Source organism: Dicentrarchus labrax, unplaced genomic scaffold (genome assembly GCF_905237075.1).
Source record: "Dicentrarchus labrax unplaced genomic scaffold, dlabrax2021, whole genome shotgun sequence".
NCBI lineage: Eukaryota > Metazoa > Chordata > Actinopteri > Moronidae > Dicentrarchus > Dicentrarchus labrax.
Genome location: NW_026136723.1, coordinates 19,565,796 through 19,586,539, shown reverse-complemented (window position 1 = coordinate 19,586,539; position 20,744 = coordinate 19,565,796). Strand labels below are relative to the sequence as shown.

Sequence of the window (20,744 nt, the reverse complement as noted above, 5' to 3'; positions counted from 1 at the left end):
ACTCTCCAGGGCCACTAATTAAACACAAACCTTCCCCCTTTCTGTCTCTTTCTTTCTCTCTCTCTCCCTGCACTGTCACCTCTCTCCATCTGCCTCACATCCTCTTGCTCTCTCTCCCACCCCCTCTTCCTCCCAGCAACCTCTTTCCATCAATTCACTCGTGTTTCCCTCTTTTCACAACTCTCGCCTGGCCCTTCATCCCTCGCCCTCTTTGCCTATTTGTCATGGTAGAGGTTTGATATTCACATTGGGACAGTCTTCAGAGTCAATCTGTACAAAGCGGTGGACTTGTTATTCTCTTTTGCTAGTGTTAACCATGCGCCCTGTGACCTCAGCCATGTACACTTTAGGAGAATGTCCAGATCTGACAGTGCTGCTCCTTTTTAACAATGTTCCTCGGCAACTACTGTTGCCCATTGTCCACAGCTGAGTCCGCTGACACTGACAACCAGCCCTGTTAATGGGCCAGTCATAGTTACCCGCTGTACTGCTTTCTCTCTCAGTCTCTCTTTTTCTATTTTCACCCCATCACTTCCTGTCAGGGCACAGCATGAAGAAAATATACGCAACCTCATAGCAACATTCACCTGGCTTGGCAACATGTCAGTCAGTTCTCCCTACATGTACATTTTGGCATGAAAAACAGAAGACATCTGTCACTGCCATATTTTTATGAAATTAGTTTCATCCAAGAAACTTGATTAGCAAATATATGATCCAGCCGTGGTGTTTATTCCCATTAAGCACGGCTATTTGTTCCCCTTTTTTGGCTGCTATACAAAGTTTCTATTAACCATGGAGCTAGTTAGCAATCTTCCATGTTATCTCATTTATCTTCCTATATCTACACAACTTGGAAGAACACTTCAGACACCACAAATGTTTTGTTATTGCATCTTTTTCATACCCTCTATCACAGGAAAGAACACCCTGTCGAGCACTATTTCTATGTTAAAGGCTCCCCTGATTGCCTCAGTAAAACTAAAAAATATCTCACAAGCAAATCTTTCATTTCCAAAGCAAAATAGGGGCAACAATAGATTCCTGCCAGCTGAAAAAAAGGAACAGCTGTAGATGCTCATTCTGATTCATGCTGTAAACTAGTTTCTTGTTTTGGACTGATGGAGGTAATTAGTCGTGATTTTTTGGGATGGATTACCTCCAGAAAACAAGAAAAATTTCAGTCCGCTGATGAGGTGATGTGATCCATCATCTGGTCAGTCACACACTGTTTACCCACTGTTTTACAAGCAGATACAAAATTAATATATAACAGTGGTTTCCGCCCAGCCTCAGATATTTCTCCCATCTTTGCTATTTTCTTTTGAATTACTGGATAGTTTTACCATTGATCTCATTCCAATAACAATCAGAGATGAAAATAACTCTCAACCATCGATGTATAGGATACAAAATAGATAATTTAAAAAGCAAAATTTGTATTATTTTTTTTAGATATGACTTTATATGACGGCCACTGACTGCAGTTCAACACTTTTATTCGCCACTGCATCATTAGTCATAAAAGTGTGCTGCCAGTGATGTCCAGTAAATATACACATCCCAGAGGCCTGCGAGTGCAGGGTGAGAGGGAGAGAAAGATTGTTCTGGGTCTCACTTTGTCAACAATTGATTGATAAGAGGTTTTGTTTTCATGACGCCACCCAGATCACCCAACTCCCTCTCCCTCATTCAATCCCCAGTCCCTGAAGCAAAACTAATCCTAACTAAACTCCCAGGATTCCTCCCATCTCCCATCCCACTCCTCTTTCTCTCACTCCCCCATGTTCTGTCATTCCTGAAGTGGCACTAATCCTCCCCCCTTCTCTCTTTTTCTTCTCCTCTTTCCTCCCCTTCGTGTTTTTATGATCTGTCGTTACCGGAGCAAAACTAATCTCCCCCCCTCCCCCCCTTCCTCATCTCTTATCCTCCCTCCCTCCCTCCTTCCCATTCTGGCTCGCACTTCTTCCTCTGACACCCTACTGTTATTCACCTCAGACCATAACTGTATTTACCTCTCTCCCCGCTCCCTCCCCATCACAGTACATCTCTCATGCTCTCTACGGGGCAAAGTTATATTGACAGCTGAGCCTTTGGAAAAAAGGCTCAGGTGAAAGCTGCCACCATGTATGTGATGTTCCCCCCCCAAAACATCTTACACAAATAGACTTCATCTGACACTTTGTATCCAAGAGCTGTACTTGAATAAGGAAGATGTACCATGTAATAGTGTTCTCCCACCTTTCAAAAAGGAGACAGTGGCAGTGCAGCAGGAATAAAAGAAGAGGCAAGGTTTTTCCCAGACATACCTGCAGCATAGCTGGATTCAGACATACTCTGACGTCTCATTCATTTACTGAGATACAGTCATGAGTCCTGACAATGCAGACACACTCAGACAGCCACACACACAAATACTCATGTATTTGTGTTGAAAGAGGCCCATGCAATTTTTGCTGTATCTCAGAGTCCATGGAGGGAGAGTGGACGTAGAGAGAGCATGAGGCTGTCAGCTCATTCTTCACAGCTCTGCTACAAATGCGTATATCTGCTGTAGCCGCATAATTACAGAGTTATCAGAGCCTTTCTCAGGTCCTCAGCTACCGACAGCATATGAAAAGACCCCAATTAAGCAATTATCTTTAAAGGTAGAACCTAATTCAGTCATTTGAGCTCCAAAGAAGCATTGAGAAGGAGACCACAGTGGCTGACAGCTAATTCAGAAAGTGGGGCTAAAAGCATTAAGGCTTAGATAAAAATGGAGAGGGCTTGTCATCATGTAACGCTCTGAAAAATTGCAATAGCAGCACTGAAAATGTCAGACTCTTGTCAGAAAAGATTATAGTTTTATATGCATGCTTTGGACATTCATGCCACTTTATCATACATGTCTGTTTTTCCCTATGGTTTTTATAACACTGCAGCTCTTACTCGTTCCCTTTAATTCCTAGATATGCCACTAATAGTATGACAAGACAATTGAGTATGCACATTTTCTTGCTCTCTAATGGCTAACAGCTCAATAAAGCGCCATCTCTGCAGCATGCCAACCTTTTAGCTCTGCCGTTTAACAGTGGCTAAATGCTGCTGTCATTTTTACAATTAGTTTCTCACACTCTCTGTCTTTGTCACTCTCGCTGATGTGAGAAGTCCTCCTCCTAAACACTGTCCTCTCACTGTAATAATCCTCACAAATCACCACACAATTCTTCGTGTTATGAATCAAAAGGAGGAATTGTTTCAAATTTATAACGTCTTTTTTTACACCCATCTGCCATTTTCCCTTTGTCCTGATGACAGATGTGATCATTTATACCTACATTTCTGTATTTCGCTTTTTCAGTCTGCATATTCTGGTATTTCCACTCCTGCTTGATCACTTGAGCCCAGTTGTCCTTAACTGTTGTGTGTGAGCTTTTGTGTTGCTGCTGTGGTTGGCTTTGTTATGTCCAGAGCTTTATGGGTGTCTCTACGGTTGTATCAATCTCAATTGTCTGCGTTATACTGTTTGTCAATGTGTCTACACTACTGGGGCAAAGTGAAGTGATAGACGACTTGACTACCTTCTTGCCTCTGGAGCCTACAATATATGGGGAAGGAACTGACAATTGCAGTTCTGGCTTTTTATAACTTTCTGGTATTGTGTTGCAGTTTATTCTGTGTGTTAGAAAGAGACTGACAATGTATATTTTGCTGTTGGATGTAGAGGTAGAACTGTGCCGTCTTTTTATTTCAACAACACTGCTCTGGCTCGTTCTGACAATAATCAACACAATGATAGCCAGACATATTGTGATGCATTATTCATTTTTGTCTGTGTCTGATTACCCGCTACCATTTGACAACCATCCACTCAAATGTGTTTGGATTACAAGCAGTGAGGAGTGAAAAGGGGAAAATGGCTCATATATTGCCTATCTATCATGCAAAGAGGGTCTTTTGCACCAGCAAGGGAATAGAAGTAGAGATTCACTGACTCACTGGGAGTATAGTTCATAAACACAAAGCTCTAGTTTGACACAATGTCTATCCTGAGGGAGGATACGTAGCCTCACGTGTGGTCAATAAGTCAGACAGTGCTCCATAATCCACAAAGATAAATCCAATGTGCCAAGGCAATTCATAATGTTTGAGTTGTGTGGGGTCATTTAACCATTTCCATTGATTACTTTCATTTTGGATGTGTGTTGCCGTCAAGGGGTCTGAATGGAGAGGCTACTTAAGCCTCGACATGCTGATCAATAGTGCTGTCTCCAGGTCCAGACAGCATCTCACACATGACGGCCATGTGGAAGTCCTCCCCAGCTCTATTCCAGCTGGATCAATACACCATGCATACGCACTCCATTTGTGCCCAACATCCCATCAACAGGTACAGTTTAATATGCCTCATTTATAGTATACGAGTGAGTCACTGAATCAGCCCCGATTGAGTCGCCTTGTTCTACATAAAGAGAGCAGTCAGATGCTTCGACCGCCACTTGCCAGTGCAAGAAATATACTAATGTTTAAAAGACCCCTAAAGGATCTGCCAAGGTTGAAAATCAAGATAAAGTGTTCGGTCGATCCTAAAATTGATTTATAACCCACCTCTCACAAAGACCTCTTGAAAATACATGAGCTGGTGCCACAGTGTTTAAGGCTGATTTCATTTTGAGGCTTATGCTCTTTGAATAGAGTCTCAGGACGTAATCCAAAAATATGGTCGGATAATAATTCTGTCAGCCTTAAAGCTACCTCAGGGGAATGATGGAGAGGAAACTAAGAGACCCTGAGACGCTGTGTATTGTGTTTACAGTGCAGCATTATAAGGACAGGCAGCTTGACCCCTGCTGCTCATATCGACAGACATTACTGATTTTTCAGCTGTAGGACCCAGCGTGCCGCTAGCAATCCCAACAGGCCAGCTCATGAAAGAACTCTCACTGCCAATCTCAATATCCTTTTCAATGAGTCCAACTCATAGAACAACTCTTACACAAACGCGCCATAAAAGTCCAATGAGCGGAGTCTGCGAGGTCAGATCAATACAGCTAACCGGCAAAATGCCCGTGACCAAACATCTTAAAATTGGTACAACCAGAGGGGCCTGAAATGCTTCTCGGACCAGATCAATGGCTGACCGGCTGACTCCATTAGGGGACCTTTGTATCAACAGGAGTGATTGGTAGAGGTGGATGAGTTAGAGCTGGCTCCAGTTTTAACCTCTTGCAATAGGTTTCAGTTGCACTTACGTGGATGAACTTATTTGAGATCTTGGAGAAACTCCTGCTTATTTGCTGACTAAGCTTTGACCAGTGAAACAAGGACAAGATGAGGAAATGGTAAGGAGGTAGTGTATTCAAAATGCTACGTTAAGCTGGCCAGACACTGTACGGATTAAGCCTGATTTTAACTTTGCCCCCGACTAACTTGAGAATCAGGCAAAATCTTTGCCAAATTGATTGTTGTTTGACATGCAGTTTGAGGAGATCATGGCATCTGATTAATTCCCTGAACAATCAATGATCTGGCTATTGGACAAATCGGGTGGATTTCTGGCAAGTCTGACATTTTGGTTGGCTGTCTTGCAATTTGAGCAGTTTCATGTTCCAATTTTCCACGTGGCTGCTGCCAAAATAGCTGTTAGAAACTGTAGTGAGTTTGTTCTAATATTGTCGGACTTGTATTTTATATGTTGTGGTTAATTGTGGTTAATTGTAATTATAGAGACTTTGTTGCAGAACAGACTGACAGACTTTTCTCCTTGCTTATTGATCATAGTAGAATTGCAGAAAGTGACTGTGCCTTTTGCCAACATTGTGGTTGTCGTGTTTGTATAAACTTGTTGGAATTGTCACTGTGTGTTGAATGATCCATACAGAAAGGCTATGCAGAAAGTCTGATTAAAACGTTAGTGTGAGTTAACACAACATATAAGATTTAAAAAAAAATCTTTACACACTAGATCAATCCCAAGTTAAAGCTGTTCTAATGAACATCTTTATTTTAGCAATGAATCAAATTACTATGTGTAAAGTGAAAGGTGTCGTTTTGACAAACTCTCTGCAGTTCCCTGAATCCCTGAGTGTTTCAGCCTCTTTCACTCATTATTTTGGCTTTAGAGACCTCAAATGTACTGTTTTGGTTCACTTGCACCACTCTCTTCAAGTTACAGAGACAGATATTTATTTTAGGAGTCAGTGGAGACCTAAAGCTAAAGGAGAGTGAATACTTACATTCATTAGGTGACCAGAAACTCCAACTGAACGTAAATGTTTGTGTTTGTCAAACACAGGTAGCATATTTTCCATTTAAACTTTATAACGTGGAAATACTTGTATGTCAATGTTCGATCAGTGCTATTGCTATCAAACCTTAGTTGAACCAGTCGATTAATTGGCAGCTACTGGTCTTCTAACAGATTTCAGTGACCCCTGCTTGACCACATTTACATACACGTGTCTGACTAGGAGTAAAATTCAATGGGAACCTCGTATTTTTGGCATAAAGATGAACATTTAAATCACTTTGCTGAAAAGTTTTATTTCATGTGGTGCACTGACATGCATGTCAGGAAGGGGGCTAAATAAAGCTACAAAGATAGGCTACATTTTTGACAATGGAAAAACCGGCATGGCCATTTTCCAAGGGATCCCTTGACCTCTGACCTCAAGATATCCCCTTTGCAGACATGCTCACTTTATGCTAATCCCATACAGTTTGGGGCAAAAACCATGCTTTTTATATTACCAATGTGTTGTTGTGGGATTGTTGTGATGCAACTTAAAAAATGAGACCCCTCTTGACTTTCTTGGTTACTTAACAGCCTGTGGACTGATTTCTATGCAGTAATCAGGGTCGGATTTTCTACAAAAATCCAAAGGATGTGACATGAACCTGAAGTGCCTTCTCTCTGCTTCCCTACAGTGTGCAACACTAGCTAACATTATAGCTTATAAATTGCGTCCACTAATATCTACGAACGACCGTCACCTACCACCTCACAGAGTCTAACCATTGAAGTCAAAGCTAACATTACTGCAAAGCTTGTGAAATACATTATGATATTATGGGTCTGTGCTGAAAAGTTTTATTTCATTGGCAGGTTTGATGCAAAGGAGTTTATAAACAGTAGCTTTCATAAACCAATACTAACTATAATAAAAGTCAAGTATGCATTGTGTGATGCACTGTATGTATTTTGCTGGTCACAGAGGAGTATTTTCCACTCAGCTGGAGGTGAGGTGAGATAAAGCTATTTCAATTACTGTGAACATTTTTGATAAGTGTCAAAGTCTGGTCCTGAAAACATTCAAATAAATGCTGCCATACAAGTATGTTTCAGATAAACTATAGAATGGCTACAGAATCCAGGAAAACCATAGAAAATGTTTGACTGTACATAACGCTGTTGACTTTGCTTAGAGGTCTTTTCACAATGTGGTTATCCCTTCATTCTTACAATATTGCCACGGTTCAACAACATTAGTGTGGTGTTAAACACAGCTCCTTGGAAGTTTAATTTATGACCTCATTTAGTCTTGCGGCTCTAATTCTCTGTAAAATTGGAACTGTTAAACACTAGACTGAACCTATGATTATTAATATATCTTATCTGAGAAAACTGTTATGACAAAAGTGTGTGTCTGTAAAAGCCATTTTGGCCAAAAAATGTGATTGAAATTTTGGCAATACTTACTTGAATCATGTTCTTATAGATTACAAGTTGATTTATTATGCTTATGTGAGACAGTTGTTTTAGATACTTTGTCATTATTGAAAGATGTTATTATTATTATGCTATGTGGCTTTTGGACATCATAATCTATTGACACATACTGCACCATAAGTCATTTTTAATATCCTAAAATAACACTATAGACAACCAAACTTACAAAGTATTAAAGACTCCTTTGAAAAATTAAAGGCAACTTCAACAAGCTTATGTAAAACTTCGCAAGGGAGCCAACAAGTTGTTGCAGTGAGTGACGTTTCATTTTCAAAAAGAAAAAGTAAAAAAACATGCCACCCAAGAAACTCACAGTGGGAATTTTTCAAATATTATATTAAGACTTGAAACAAGTTATTTTCCATTTCTTTTTGTCTTCTATAATGTGCTCAGCAGTGCGCCTTTGCCTCTGGATAGATTCCACCAGGAGCTTTAATTTAATATATGACACTCATTTTCGCCAGAATTGCCCTTCTGGCCCCAAGGTCTCACGTCATGTGTCTTCGAAAGTGGGGAATCATTTCATATTTTCATTTTCCCTGACAGTATCAGTCTGACGCAAATCGGTAAATCACATTAACTAAATTATACATTTTGTGAAATGTATTATTCAAAGATTAATTTGTCACAGACAGTTTGTTTTTTCACAGAATATTAACCTTAGAATGAATTGCCGTTTTTTTGTATACTTTGATAGATTAGTCTTATAAATTATTTCGTGCTGTTCTAAAATTCATTTTTAGAATGTGATTTTCTGGACAGTCTAATGGAGCAATTTTGGGCTCTTTGTTCCATCAGCCGTCTTTCAACAGCAGCTCTCTCTTCTCTCGCACTCTGTATCAAACTTGGCTTCCTTTTAGAAGGCGTCCCGCTGTGCCGACGACACCCAGACATAAATACCCCTTCTCGCCAGAGCACTTTCCATCTCCCTGTCTGACCTTCTTTCTCTCCTCTCTCTCTCTTCCAATGTCTTTCTCTCTCTGACTTTCCCGATTTGTATTTCTTTTCCATTCACATCTCTCTCCTCTTTGCTCCTGTAAAGACTTACCTTTTGCTCTGTTCTTGGTGTCTCACCTCCTTTTCTCAGTGTAAAATTTCCTTCTGTCATTTTTTCTCCTCTGGTCCTCAACTGAATATATCTTAACACCCCGTTATCCTCAATCACACTTTCTTCTTACAGCCTTTCATTTCACTTTAAATTATTCATGTACCTGGCTTAACTTAATAACACTTCAGAGCTCTTTAGGTAGTATTCTTTATTGAATGGAGGTACAATGGCAATTTCCAATACTAAGATAAAGAACCAAACCGTGATTCTTTGTTATGATCATTTTATCATGCTGTATTAATGGTCATAATGTAAGTTATGGAGTCTGTGTTCAAACTATACTGTCAACAGGGATATGTCTTGGGTGGCACTGGTCACCCCTGAAATCTGATTGGCCACCCCATTATCCTTACCTTTTCCACTCTGCATTGTCTTTCAGAGGCTGTAGCAGGCTCCATTTTAAAGCAAGAGTGAAGATACTGGGATCATATGAAACTAGATGACCTAACACATCCATTGGTACACTGTCATGCATGTCAGGAAGGGGGCTAAATACAGGTCCAAAGTTAGGCTAAATGTATGGCATGGCCATTTTCCAAGGGATCCCTTGACCTCTGACCTCAAGATATCTTAATGAAAATGGGTTCTATGAGTACCCACAAGCCTCCCCTTTGTAGACATGCCCACTTTATGCTAATCCTATGTAGTTTGGGGCAAAAACCATGCTTTTTGTATTGCGAATGTGTTGTGGGATTGTTGTGATGCAACTTAAAAAATGAGACCTTTCTTGACTTTCTCAGTTACCTAACAGCCTGTGGACTGATTTCTATGCAGTGATCAGGGTCGGATTTTCTGCTAAAACTCCAAAGGATTTATGAATATTCCTGAAGTGCCTTCTCTCTGCTTCCCTACAGTGTGCAACACTAGCTAATGTTATAGCTTATAAATTAAGTCCACTAATATCTACAAACAACTGTCACCCACAATCTTAACAAGGCCAACCATGGATGTTAAAGCTAACATTACTGCAAAGCTTGTAAAATACATCATGATATTGTGGTTTTAGCTGGGAAACTATAATTTAATCAATAAAAATCAATGGGTTAAAAAATACCCAGTTTGAGTCAGTGTAAGACTGATTGGGTTAACTTTACCCTGTCTTAGTATTATTCTTTTACAAAACTGCTGGGTTATTTAACAAACTATTATTTTTGCCAGTGTTTGATACAACAAGCTCGGGTTTTACTTTACAGGACCAGTGTGTAGGATTTAGTGGCATCTAGCAATGAAGTAGCAGATTGCAATCAACTGAATGCTTGCCTTCCAAGCATGTAGAAACTACGGTGAACTGCCCTATCTAGAGTCAGTGTTTAGTGTGTCCGTTCTAATCTGGGCTGCTGTAGAAACATGGTGGGGCGTTATTTGAACACGAACCAAAGAAGTGTTCTGATGCTGCTGCAAGGTTAGCAAGATTTATGCAGACAGCAGAACAACATGTAAAGAACAACACAGACAGATTTTTGACAGGGATGAAAAATGAGACACCATTAAGCAAAATGGTTAGTAAAATTCACAAACGCTTGAGAGCAAGATGTCCTTCTGAGCATTTGTGTCTTTTGTTTGTAGAAACTTTTACGCACTCTTTAAGTTGCATTTCTAATTAGTAAAAAATAACATACTTAGAAATATAAAGCAATGAAATCAAGCAATGGAAATTAAGCAAGCCTTGACTTGGAAGTGAGGAGTCTGCCTCTCATATTGTTCATTTGAATTCTTTTTAGAGGCTTGAAAAAGTAAAAGTCTGCAGTATTTCACAAGAGAGCAATGATTGGAGAAAAAAATTTAATTTTGTGTTGCAATTTTTAATGTCTTGTTGATAATCCTGCAGCCCTCAGGGAGGCCTAGAAACCACTGATCAAGATAATAATGTTTTAAAAGTTCAACTTTGCACTTTTTTGTCAGTTTCCCCAATAGTGTTGATGGTTGATAAAAAATAAATTGGTATGCATGGGAGGGAATACGTTTCCATAGGGGGCCATGACGGAGGAAGTCTGAGAACCATTAACATAAATTGGTTAAATTATCTTCTTTCATTTATTCTGTTTATTCATTCAAATATTCATTTTGATTCTACAAAATAGGACATTTGAAGATGTCACCTTGGGTTTAGGAAATAGCCATTTTCACTGTTTTCTGCCAACAAGCTGAAGCTTAATAAATAATGGAAATAACTAACAGCCCTAATTTCAAGCATTCAGTGTTTGACCCCTAGATTTTAGTTCAAGGTTAAACATCCTCTGAACACTTTTTTTTTTAAATGAGCACAGTAATAGCAATAACATTATATAATAAAATAAAAAGGTCGTCGGCTAGATAAACTGGTTCATTATTTTGCTGCACCTAGCTATTCTGTAAATACATTTACAGATTTAGGTTATCATTTACCTTTAAGACTCCAACAGGAACCAATTTTCAGTATGATTCATAGATACCTCTCGGAGACGCTCAAGCTTTTTTTTCCCACCTTAAGGCGTCAAACATCTTATTCTGCCCACCACACATCTCTGTATCTCAGCAGGAGGCTCAGATTGCTGACCATCACAGCCTAGTGATTACCTCTGCAACATTTTCCAGAAATTGTCAGAAATCTCCCTGTGATTCACAACACATTTTCTTTCCTCCATTACCGGTGAGTCCCAAAGTTGGACAGTTACTACCCACGGTGTCTGACGGTCACCACGAGCTCCGTTTGCACCCACTGTTGGTCTGTGTGCATCTGGGGCACACAGATTTACTTTGGTTAGGTCAGAGCAACATCACATTATAAAAATGGTTTTACAAAATGTGATGTAGACAAATAGAAAGTGCAGATTCAGTCTAAATGTAACCCTGAGTGATAAACATTCGGTTTACATACTGTGTTCAATGCAGCACATATGCAGAAAGCCAATTGAATTCATATAGATTGTCTCCTCCTTTGCCGTTATTGTGTTGTACTGCCCTCCACAGTCCACAGTGTGAAACTTATTTTTTAAAAAGTGGCATGTCACAGAAAATATATTTTTCATGGGGGTCTATGTGTTTTATACCCTGCTGTATTTGAATGGGGAATTTCATTTTTGCACTGAACTGTTTTGTGAATGGATTATTTGGTCTTACTGTGATTATTAGTGTCTAGAAGCATTCAGCCTAAGGCAACAGAGCACCGTCTTTGATTTACCACAAAAAGACTATTTTCAAAGGCCAATAACTAATAAGACATCAACCCTTTTCGTGGTTGAACTGCTTAAATTGAAAGTGACTGTTTTTGATACAACCTGCCATTATTTTTTAAAATAACCCCAATTACCAAAAAGACTAAGTCTAATCTATTATCGATAACATTTAATACAGGTCGCTCTAAACTACTATATGTATTGCATATGGAGTGTATAACATTATAAAATATGACTTGTGTGAATAGTAATGTCAACTAATAGTTAATTTGTACAAGGAGCTTTGTTCTTGATATCCCTGAGCTTGTTACCAAAGTGACTGAATGCATCTCGCAGGTTCTTATCGATCCTGGTGGAGCCTCCTGCCATGGTCCTCCTAGATTGCCGTTGCTGTCTGTCTGTCTGTCTGTCTGTCTGTCTGACCCCAACTGGTTGAGACAGACGACCACCCACCTAGGATCTGTCCTAGGTTTCTGCCTTTTAACAGGCAGTTTTTCCTTGCCCTTGTCGCCAAGTGCTTGCTCATGGTGGTACTGTTGGGTCTCTGTAATTAATGTTTTAAAGAGTTCGGTCTAGACCTGCTCTATTTGAAAAGTGTCCTGAGATAACTTCTGTTATGAATTGGCGCTATACAAATAAAATTGAATTGAATCATGTTTAGAGCAACCCATTTTATTTACCTTTGGTATTTTGATATTTATCAGTTATTACTGTCAAGGTTTATTTTATTTACCATGATTTTATTTACAACCTGTTATGCCTCAGCAATGGGGTGGGGGGTTAAAACATAACATATGGAGGGACAGTCATTTCTAGTTTAGTTTTTATAGCACAAGCTGTCCAAGTTCTACACATTGTGGAATGGTGACGAAATTAACAGAGTATTTTACACCTTTCATCTCTTAAAAGGCTCCTACTGCTTGAAGCTCTGTGAAAGTATTACCCCACTTTCTGTCCCACTTGCAGGAACCTCAGCAATCATGTGTTATCTAACCTGGAGGTGCTATTGCTGAAGCAACCAAGAGAAGTGAACTACATTATTTGCTTTAATGTCAGCCAAATGCCTAAAATTTGAACAGTAGCTAGACCTGAAATTATTAGTTTAGGGGTTCTCAAAGTAAGACTGAGCCTCCTCACAGACAGCGTGGTTTCTCCTACAGACTACACAGCCCGTTTTCATTCCCAGGTTGTCAAATACAGATGCGAGCGGTATTCAGTTGGTTGCAATCTATCTGTAGCTTCACCGCTACAATTATTCAGGAAAAATACTTGAAATTCAGTGGTTCCAGCTCCTCAAATGGGAATATTTGTTACGTTTGTGACACTAAACTGACAGTCTTTGGGTTTTGTTCTGCTGGTCAGAGGAAACCAACAAGAGATTGGATTTGTTTCATTCATTTCATTTCAGTCATTTTATTGAAAGAAAATTGATAAAGAAATTGAGAAAATAATCAGCAGATTAATGGGACAATTTGCAGTCCTGACAGTAATATTAAAAACCCAAATTATTGCTTCAGTCAAATGTATTCCCTTATCGGTGGTGTAATTTGTTATACTATTTGTGGTCATAACATTTTTATGGGAGTCCGTCTGTCTGTCGAAGACATTTGGCCTCTCACCAAGCAACTGTTGCATCTAACGTAAGTTCATAGATAACTTGCAGGGTTAAAATAATTACAGGGGGCAGGACAACTTATCATAAGTCCTGGGGAGCAAAACTTCTTTAATAAAGAGCTGAATCCTGTTTAAAATTGACACCTAAACCAAAAGAACAGACCCTCTGAACTATCCAGCCACACTGTTTTTGTTATTGCCTGTTCATTAAAACCTCTGTACAACAATAATTATTTTAAAGTATAACTTTTAAATATGTGGCAGATGCTGTGCCTGCCTCTCCCTTTATGCACGTACGCCATCATAACGACTTGCCCATTCAGTAAAACATTTTGTCCATTAAGCTCACAGACATTTACCGGTAGATGAAACCCATATTACACATAAAACGGGAGACACTGGAATTGTTAGATTGGCAATATCACAGGCAACTAATTAGAAAAACAAGAGTCCAGTCACAGTGCCAGACAACAGATGCAGCATCTCTGTGCCACTGGATGAACACCAACTGTGTACCATAATATCACACATACGAGGTGTGCTGTCTGGCAAAACACGTTTTTTTTTGTCAGATTACAGCTTTATCCCAGTAGGCATCGTCACATTATAGTATGACAGGTAAGGTGATGTGCCCCAACACCTGATTATCTTACACGTGGCAATTCTACAGCACGGTTTTGGCTCACACTTCTTCTAGTGACACGTATGTCGAGTTATAATTAAGCTGTGAATAAACTGATTGTTTCAGGAAAGTAGTATATCAGTGTCAAATTATAAAAGCTGTTTGGACACTATAGATTGTTAGTGTTGTAAACAGGGATAACACTTTAGCTTTTCAGTCATTTTATTTTCCCCATCAGTGATTGGTACCAACTGGGTGTGGTCTAGATGAAGAAATGGTATACAGAAACATTAAGGACTGGAGTCACATCTACAACTTGTTGAGCAAAAGTCTCCAAAGCAAGCAGAAAGCTGTTACAATAAACATTATAAAGCACTGCGGGCCTGATTGAATTTCCTCCACAGATCATTAATTGCAATGTTATATATTACAGTATACTCATTTAAAGTAAAATCGTGATAATGATCATGACAAAGGCATCAGATGGCATATATTATGTGATATGACTGTTCCAGGGTGGGAAAGTAACATTTTAAAATGTGAACATCTACCAGCCACTGACAAATGTTCAAATTCACCAGCTACTCAATAGTAAATCATTGTTTAAAATCTGCCAGCCACTTCCTACCCTACCGCCACATGGGCAGGTCAATTCATTTATGATTATGCAAAGGTTACCCTGGGTGCATCGTGCCATGCAGCTCATGAATGAACAGAATTGTGTTATGTTAGTGTGATCTATTCATTTTGGATAGATAGGCTGTTAAGAGACACAGGGCAGTAAGGGGTAAATCCGGTGTGTACGGTACATTTCTACATAGAATTGTTGGTGGCATTTTCCTTTTATTTTAATTGACAGATGGGAAACAAAGTGAGGATAAGTGGTTTTTTTTTTGCCAGCACTGACTGTTAAAAATAAGATATTTGCACACATTAGTGGGGAAAAAAAAAAAAAAAAAGGGTAAATGCACTTAGGTAAAGGTTTCCATTTTGATGCAGACAGATACTGTTGCAAAGCAAAACAGCAATGTCAGTTCCACACGCCATCTGTAGTAATTCAATATCCTAGCGTTTCTTTCATATTGCCAAACCCCATCACACACCACTGTAAGAGTACAGAGGAGCATTTCATCCAACACAGATTTCATTTCAGTTGTTTCATAAAAGACTAAATGCATCACAACTTTGCCCACATTGATTTTTTTTTAATAATTCTGAAAAGGTAGAACAGCTCTAAACCTACATGTGTAAGACCTACAAAAAAGGCACAAGTTCACAGAACAATTCAAGGCTAAATGTTTGCCTCAGCGACAGCAGAGCAGCTCAGTACGTGGTGGTAAAAAAAGGACAGAAGGTAAACAAATGTCAGAGTGCGCGTTCAGAACAAGTTTGACAATGAAAACAAGTGCCTTAATGCATTATTTAATACCAAAATAAACAAAATTGGCCTTCCAACATCTCAGTCAATGATCCGGATTTATTCTATAAGAGCATTTTAGGGTAGTGTCTGCCATCAAAGCTGTCAACTGCCTTTTGTTCCACCACATGCAATTTCATGTGTCAAGTGGTTGTGTAATCGTACAGTAGTTGTTAACCTCAAATACTGCCAAAACACAAGTCCACACTAATAAGATTTAAAAGTTTACATTTATTTCATAAAGGGCAACACATTCATAAATACTGAGCAGCGCACTGGTACAACCAGACCCATCAAAAAGATTTGTTTTAAAGTAGGCCAAAGCTAATATAATATGCTCTTATGGAAAAGGGATCAAAACCAGTATCTAGGTGACTCTTATGGACGCGGCTTTCAATGCACATGACAAAAAATGTTAAATGCCAATTTACAGTGTCATTTAAACCAAGCAGCAACATGTCACTTAAAACCGCTATTTGATGTTTCAGAGTCAAACTTAAATGTAGGATCCAACTATTCCATCTGGCTTGTGTTCTGACCCAAACCCAGAATGCACTTAGTTAGAATTACTCAAATGTTTTAACACGTTTCACTTCCCACATCTTATAAACAGTTGTTCTAAAAAGCTGGAATATCCAAGCAGGTTCAACAAGTTGGAGAGATAGGTTAAGTCAAACAGACAGTGTGAGCTGATTTGAAGGTTTCTGGCAGACGGCGTGTTGTTAACACATGAAGAAGTCTCCCCCCCAAAGAGAAGGGTGATTTTTTTTTTCCTTTTCCTTCAACGTATACTCCATTCCACAACCACTGTTCATAAATGTGATAGTCCTCCTCCAGGTCCAACGTGATCAGCCCAAATAAGTCACCTACCACACAAGAGCTTGGTAATCTGACAGCATGATCACTATTTTGATGAGTTGATCTGTGGCACATAAGTAGGACTGATCTTTCAAGGACCCAGAGAATCTCTCCCTTATGACTTTTGGCTGGGCAGAGGGCGCCGGAACAGCAAGATGTGTGGCTCTGAGGGGGGGAAGGATAGAACAAGATACACAATATATAAGCAGAGATAGTGATACTTAACGGTTGTGATGTTTTGGGGAAACTTGACTCCTGTTCCATTGTTTTTAAAATGGGGTGGGGGTTGGGGTGGGTTTGACACCTGCTGTCCATATGCTTGTGGTCACTGAATCTATTGAAACATTTACTAATCTGCACCACATCTTTAAATAAGATGTAATTATCAATTTTTCATCTGAAAAAAAGACATCCAGATAGGGTGGGTCTCTTATTGGCAACTAATAGCTAAAAGAAAGTGTTATGGGAAACAAAATATAGGGAAAGTTAAAATACAAGGGGCTTCCACTTTTAAATCAACTCAAGGCTACAGTGCTCAAGTTCAGTTACATGCAAATTTGCATCATCATTGTCATATCAGCAAACACTGTATCATGTGCCTGCTTAGTTTCAGCTTGTGATCATTTTTTTAAATGCAGATTTAGCATGTGACAATGTTGTGTGACCTGCAGGCAAACAATTTCTGTAACGTAAAAAAGCCCAAAGCTGTTTTATAATTGACTAACATCTAGACTTTCTACACTTTTATTTAACTTTCAACATCGTTATCTAGATTAGAATCCCATTTTCATACTTAGTCACAAGGCCTTGGTTATGACTGCTCATCTATTATGTCACTGTACTTCTGTGAAACCCATTAAATCTACAGCGACATGTGTCCAAGCTGAATTTTACATCCAGTGGCCCCATCGGGTCTGTCTTGAACATCGTAATGGTGTCATCTGACTGTTTTAAGTTGTTTGTGCAAAGCAAAATGTCTACTTATGATATAAACTAGACACACACACACACACACACACACACACTTTCATGTATGATAGTTCAGTGAGTTTTCATCTGTGAAGAGTTGTCTGTGACAGAAACAACTAAAACTGCATTTGATAATTATTTAGATATTTAGATTAAGATATTTAGGACTTGTGTTGTTTACTATTGGTATATTTTCACATCAGTTGTTTACATTATCACTGGTTTGAAAACAAGATACCTGGCTGGTGGATCATGTAATGCACCCATCCTTGGCTCTGCTGGACCCCCAGGTTCCTCCACTCGGTCTCCGACATCAAATGGGTCTTGGGTACACGCTTTGCGATCTCTTTGGGTAGCATTACATGCCTGTACGTTAGAAAACGAGGGCGGATATGATCAAAAACACGAACGCGACAGATCAATAAGATTATGACGTATTGTGTCACATAACTGACAACACTTCCTATACAATGCCACCATGGTAACATAGTTTAAACCGCTATAGGACGGCGTTGACACACTGACAACGTGAAACTGCGTGTTATAGGAGCTATACACACCTGTACTCGTACTTGTCATCGTCGTATTTATCAGAGTAGTAGATCTGTTTGTGAGACATGACGGAAACCTGGTGGGGAAGATTTTAACACCAGTCATCTTTCAGAAGCAGAAAATAAAGCAAATTAGCGGAATATATTCAATGTGCCAAGGACACGGCAAGTTTTTGTTTAGTTAGCATCACTAACCGAGTGTGGCTAACAGTTAAGCTAACGCCGCTCAAGTTAGCCGAGAACCAGGCGTTATCTCTTGACAACTTCCGTTTACGTGAACTACAAACTACACGTTTCTGGTGTTGTGTGACGCAGACAACGGCCTCTCAAAGTTACCTTGTGATTGCGAAAAAAAACCTGATGAGAAAAGTAAATTATTCCAGTTTTTTGTTTTGTTTTTTTGGCGTCCAACAGCAACGGGATGTTGACTGCTTCTTTGTTTCCCTCTCGAATGTTTGCGAGCGCGCTCTTCGTCGTTCAAATAGACCTCGTCTCCTCCTATTGGTCGGCCGAGCTGAAGAACTCTTCTGCCATTGGTCGGTTCTGGCCGACGCAGGCTATCGTCGTCGTCGCTACAAAGCCCCCTAATTGGTCAGCGTAATAGGAAAGAAGTGGTAATTTACAGGAAGTGTGCGTTACGATTCAAACATGGCAGACTGTAAATGTATTGTATGATCAGGGACCCAGATATGTTCACTGTGTCATTGTGTATGGATTTTAAGTGTCTTTAGTGGATTTTGACCATGGATAAGTTATAAATTGTTTGTTTGTTTGTTTGTTTGTTTGTTGATCAGGACAGTACGGTGGCCCTGAGGTGCAAATCACAACGGCAAATCAGAAAACACAACACAAAAAGAGAAAACACAACGGCAAATCAGAAAACACAACGACATTAACCAAACCGGAAAAGGTAATCGCTGATTGGACAAAAGAACTGGTCCGTCCTTTGAACCGGAAACACAACACCGGCAGACCTATGCATTCAAGTTGCCAAATCTGAAAATTCAAACCACTAAATAAGGAAAATATTGTATTAATACGTCCATGTTAATGTGGGATACCTAAGAGAGGTAGAAACAGGGGTTCCAATAGTCCATATCTATGTGTTTTCTGATTTGCCGTTGTGATTTGCACCTCAGGGCCACCGTAGGACAGTGCATATTAATAAAGAATGTAAATAAGCCAGAATAAACCAAGAGGCTAGTTTTAATCTATAATCTCTGGTCTTGTGTGAAATTGTGAAGCCTGAAGTCAGTATAAAATCAAGAAACAAGTTTAGAACAATAAACATAATGAAATAAACACACACAAAAAAAAGTTTCCATAAAAATTACCTCTGATTTAAACTGACAACAATTTACGGCTGTTTTAAGAAAGCTGTGGGTTTTTATGATCTATTAAAAGGTACGGGGTAACTTATTATGTCAACAAAAGAAAGTTCTAGTTGCTTCATGCTACACACACACAAAGGTTATAACATCACAGATACGTTTGTATAACATAAAATAGAATTAATAAATCAATATAGCCAGTTATTTATATACAGACACCAAAGGAATAATTATGCAGTGCTTTCTTTGAATTGGCCTTTACGGGAAGGTAAACAGCAGCAACAAGAGAGTGATGATAAAAAAAAACATTTGGTAAACAGGACAAACATGAGTACGAGCAAATTTCTCAAATTGCTCATAAATTAAAATACAAATATCAATATAGTTTTGATTCACAAAAACACAGACACAAATGACAAATGTCAAATGTGCCCAATAACTACTGTAAGCAGCATTTATTACAATTACATTAAGTTGTAAAAGGGGAGAATGGTAATGAAAGTAGGTCAGTAAGCTTGTGGCCTGTATATATTTGACACAGTACATGACTGTGTAATGACCTCACAAAGTCATGTAATAGAAAAAACATTTGTACGGCCCTTCTACACTACTTTACTTGAGTTTATCCTATTTATGATACTTGGTACATGGCTTACTTCTATACGCCACTATATTTCATAAGGGGACATTTTACTCTACTACACTTATTTGACAGTTACTTTGCAGCGACATAAAGCATAAAGTATGATCAGCACAGACAGTATGATGCACTGTCATGGATTAAACCACGCTGACCAGCTGCACAATTAAAATGCTGCTGTCACATTAATTCATGAGTAACAATAAAATAACATAGATAATAATATAATAGCTATACTTTCATTTAGGAGTAGTTTTGCACTGTGGCGTTACTTCTTTTACTCAAGTAAATCTGTGTCCTTCTTAAACCACTGCAATGTACCATATAGACCATAATCCTCTGTTAAGGGCGTGTGTGTGTGTGTGTGTGTGTGTGTGTGTGTGTGTGTGTGTGTGTGTGTGAGTTTGTGTGTGTGTGTGTGTGTGTGTGTGTGTGTGTGTGTGTGTGTGTGTGTGTGTGTGTGTGTGTGTGTGTGTTTGTGTGGTATCTCATTGCATGCAAAAGTATAAAAGTAAATGTGCCTATCGCAGACAAAACACTTAACAGACTCTAATTTTAGAAGAAAAGAAGGCAGATGATGAAATGAATGTCCACACTGGAGCAACCGGAGAGAAGGGGTTGTCCGCTCTGGTAAGTCCCGCACTTCAAATATAGATCTGCAGACGTGTCAGTGTGCGGCTGGTCCTGGTAGCCTCTCCCTTCTGTGTATATATATATGTGTGTGCGTGTGTGTGAGAGAGAGAGAGGGAGAAAGAGAGAGTGTTTGTG

The 20,744-nt window shown here is 39.2% G+C and overlaps 1 protein-coding gene across 3 annotated transcripts; it reads right to left on the bottom strand.

Annotated features, from left to right (window-relative positions):
- Positions 1–14,414: 14,414 nt before the first annotated feature.
- cks1b (CDC28 protein kinase regulatory subunit 1B) lies at positions 14,415–18,506 on the bottom strand. Of its 3 annotated transcripts, none has more exons than XM_051389806.1 (4): positions 18,342–18,506; positions 18,015–18,082; positions 17,693–17,820; positions 14,415–16,650 (listed from the first exon to the last, which is right to left on the bottom strand). In XM_051389806.1, exons 2-4 carry the CDS (start codon positions 18,071–18,073, stop codon positions 16,601–16,603), a joined length of 237 nt encoding a protein of 78 aa, XP_051245766.1. In that variant the 5' UTR covers positions 18,074–18,082; positions 18,342–18,506; the 3' UTR covers positions 14,415–16,600. The 3 variants fall into 3 exon arrangements, with proteins under 3 accessions (XP_051245766.1, XP_051245767.1, XP_051245768.1); XM_051389807.1 differs by having other exon boundaries at positions 18,015–18,111; positions 18,342–18,470; XM_051389808.1 differs by lacking the exon at positions 18,342–18,506 and adding an exon at positions 18,201–18,334.
- Between the last annotated feature and the right edge of the window lie 2,238 nt (positions 18,507–20,744).

Coding starts and splice junctions, on each gene's coding strand:
- cks1b (XM_051389806.1), bottom strand. CDS start 18,073: ATGTCTCACAAACAGATCTACTACTCTGATAAATACGACGATGACAAG. Junction 17,821..18,014: donor GATGACAAGTACGAGTACAG/GTGTGTATAGCT, acceptor TCTAACGTACAG/GCATGTAATGCTACCCAAAG. Junction 16,651..17,692: donor TTACATGATCCACCAGCCAG/GTATCTTGTTTT, acceptor TCCCCCCCTCAG/AGCCACACATCTTGCTGTTC.